The sequence below is a fragment of the Cyprinodon variegatus genome, unplaced genomic scaffold (assembly GCF_000732505.1).
Source record: "Cyprinodon variegatus isolate N-32 unplaced genomic scaffold, C_variegatus-1.0 Scaffold166, whole genome shotgun sequence".
Lineage (NCBI taxonomy): Eukaryota > Metazoa > Chordata > Actinopteri > Cyprinodontiformes > Cyprinodontidae > Cyprinodon > Cyprinodon variegatus.
This window is the reverse complement of record NW_015150619.1, coordinates 966,068-969,590: the sequence shown is the minus strand read 5'-3', so window position 1 is coordinate 969,590 and position 3,523 is coordinate 966,068. Positions and strand designations below refer to the sequence as shown.

General features: G+C 39.5%; 1 protein-coding gene across 1 annotated transcript in view; it reads left to right on the top strand.

The window, feature by feature from the left end:
- The window catches only part of lrpprc (leucine rich pentatricopeptide repeat containing), a 72,373-nt gene extending 70,118 nt beyond the window's left edge, over positions 1-2,255 (top strand). Inside the window, exon 38 of the mRNA XM_015378212.1 lies at positions 1,988-2,255. Coding sequence (XP_015233698.1) covers positions 1,988-2,059 — 72 coding nt within the window. The 3' untranslated portion in view covers positions 2,060-2,255. The remainder of the gene's footprint in view (positions 1-1,987) is intronic.
- The last annotated feature ends 1,268 nt before the right edge of the window (positions 2,256-3,523 follow it).

Here is a 3,523-nt window from a genome sequence, read left to right as displayed (position 1 = left end):
CCTTCCTTCCTTCCTTCCTTCCTTCCTTCCTTCCTTCCTTCCTTCCTTCCTTCCTTCCTTCCTTCCTGCAGTGTGAAAAGAACTATAGAGATTGATGAAAGGGTCAGAAAATCCTGTAAAAAAAGGACCATCTATGAGGAAGTTGAAGCTTGTGGTCACCGGCCCTTTAAGGCTGGGCTTCATAAGAATCACTTGACTTAAAGTGTCTCTTGCAGATAAAAACCCAAAAATGTAAATGAATTGAAGGCTGTTGACTGTGAGGAGGAGGGGCTTTAAATGATCAGGATCGCTGCTTGACGCTCATAACAAGGGCTGGGTAATTACTTGCATTTGCAATATAATCCCAATTTGATAAAACACAACTTTCAGCCCATTAGGTGGTGCTAATGTGCTTAAATTCTGCTGCCACACAGGAGAGAGTTGTCAGTACAAAGATGCATGTAGAATTAAGCACAAAGATTACAGTAGAGTCCTGCAACAATGGACTCTGGACAAACTTTTATGGTCATTCTATGCTTGAGGTTGGTGCAAAGGAAAATCTGAATAAAATCACTATTTAGATTTTTTGTGAAAAATCGTTCAGTCCTAATGATAGCTACAGAAAAAGCTCAGCTTTAACATGAAGGAGCTAAATTTATCATAACGTTGCTTATGTGCTGTTTAGGGGTCAAATACATTATAGAATTCAGTTGTTATAACTGCGATTTTCTGACCAGTTTGCAAAGCTTCTATATATAAAATAAGGGTGCTGGTTTTTCCATTTTTCTGTTTATTTAGCAGATTAGCAAAGTTGGTGAAACTAAACCAGAGGAGGAGTTTCTATGGTCATTTTGTAGACTCCTGTGTACAATCGGAGGCCTCGACCCGCTTAAGCAGGGCTGGCACTTGTCCGGGCGCTGTCCTAACTCATGCCTTTATGCAGTGATGTGAGGAAGCAGGCCTGCAGCCGGTGGTAACTCAGTGTGTGTCAGAAACGATCGCCTGAGGAAAGCGCGTTACACGCCGCGTGTTCCTGTAAGCGAGAAGGTGTCACGCTGCAGCAGCCCCTCTCTTTTCAGGCTCATGGTGTTTTTGAGCATTTCAGCACAGGCAACATTTTGTTTAAGATGATGTAGCCCTATTTTGAGCAAAGGAAGCACACAGAAATAGACGTTTCAGCAACTATAGCTGTCAGGTTCTTTACCCGCACCCTGGAGGCAGGTATGGACCACAGGCTGACTCTTACCTTCCCATCACTCACCTGCAGGATGAAGATAGGAGGAGATGAAGGAGGGGGGGCTTCTGCATAATTCAGAGTGTCAGTGTAGCTAAGTGATGGCTGGCTTTATAGGCCGACGAGATGGAGAGAGTTGCAAGGAGAGGGAAAGGTGAATATTTATACTCTTCAAAAGTTTCTACAAATGGATAAAAAAACAGCAAACTGGTTTCTTTTAGCTTCTCCATATCAGGGTTTGAGCAAGTTAAAACCTGACCCAACCAAAACAATAATGGAATAAAAATCAGTTCAGTTTTCTGGGAAACAGAGTATTTGAATGCATCTGAAACTCTGCCAGGATCTCTCTGGCTGTTTACACCGAGCACAGACGTTTATCAGCGTTAATTAGCCCATAATTCTGCAACCGTTGGGTTGTAAGGAGCAGCTGTAATCTGCAGAAAAACCTCACCTTCATCCCCCCACTGCTGTAGGAAACACCCGACACAACAATCTGTTTGGATCAAAACACCGATTAATTATCGAGGAACAAGAGGCAAAGAACGGAAGTGTGCGTTTGGGGAATGAGCTACAAATCCCTGATTTGTGTATTAATGGGGATTTAAAAGATGAAAAGAGACAACCTGTTTGGAGGGTGGAGGCTGTTTAGACTGACCCAGGAGGGCGACTTGCTGCACTGCTTTATTTTTTTCAAAGATGCAAAACTGAAACAAACACTGAAGGTTTGTTTGGATTATAGACTTGTCTAACTTTGTTTTCCTTTTCCTTGTCCAGGAGTCCTTTAAGTTTTATGCAGAGAAGCTGAGAGGGAAAGCCAGCAAAGGTCAGCCAGCAGCTGAGGAATAAAGAGCTATCACCATCTCCTCAGATGTCCGTTCAATTGTCTTTTCTTGTTTTGTTTTTTTTGTTTTTTTTTGTATAAGTTGATGCAGAAATGTGGAATATTGGATTATGTCTGTTTTAGCCTCCGTCTACTGTGATGATCGTAATGTTCATTAAGATGTTAAGAATGTACAGAAGTATTTATGCTAATAAATGATGATGGATGAATTGTGTCTAAATGTTTTTATGTTGTTTTTACTTCAATTTAATGGAAAATCCTCTAGATTTTCAAACTTAATTCCAATCCCTTTTAAAATATAATATAATGCTACAGTTGTGAATATACCAACCCTTCTCTATTAAACATATTTTTAATGGACCACATATCTAAAGACATCAAACAGTAGTTGACCATAAATTGTATACATAAGAGATGGAGGAAAAAAGCTCCTTTTTTAACTGCTAATGGTGTTGGGTTATAGAAGAATTGTTCAACTTTTAAGGATTCCAGAGTTCTGTTGGGGTCCTAATTAAGAGACGGACAGAACAACTTAGCTCATGAACCGACAACAGCCTGGTTTTAACAGCAAAGGTTAAGGCAGAGTAGCGAGAATGATTCGCAATCAAACAGACAAGGAGAATGAGAGTTTCAGGGGGATTTAATCCCAGGATTTAATAGGTGCAGCTGTTTCGAGAAAAAAAAAAAGAAAATTCACTGTACCACTGTACTGGCTACACAAGACTCCACTGCTGAAAGAAAGGCTTGTTTAAGCATCAAGTTTCCACCACTTCATACATTTTTTGAGTTTCAAGTCTGGAGATCAAGATATGCTTTTTAACCCCATAAGACCCCACCAAGTGAAATCTGGAAATAATTTTCAAACCCCATTGGATTTCCAAACATTTGAAGGAATAATGAAGTTATGAATGTGATTTGATAACAGTCTGCTCCCATTGACCAGAATAACGATGTATTAAAGATGGATGTTTCAGAAGGAGAAAAAGTTGAAACACACCTAAATAACCTATTAGCGTGATGCAGAAAAAACCAAAGCTGACCCAGCCACTAACCTGAGTTTAAAAACTCAGGTGATTACTGCTGATTTTCATTCATATGTACCAGCAACAGCCACAAGAGGGCATGCTAATCACAGGAAATGGGAACTTGGTTTGTAACCAAAATGCATTCGGTTTTTAAAAAAAAAAAAAAAAAAAGAAAGTTAACCAAAGTATGTAGGCACTGCATATTTTTGTGAAAAATCAACAAGTGGGACACAATCGTGAAGTGGAATATTTATTGGATATTTTAAACTTTTTTAATAAAACAATGAAGAGTGGGGTGTTTAAAATCAACCAACCCCTTTTCTATCAGAGCAGCAAATTCTTCTGAAGTTCAGTGAGGATCTCTGAATGACCTAAACCAACTCTCCATATAAAGGCCTCAGAGGTCTGTTTAAAGCACCAAGAATATCATGAAGAACTTGGAAC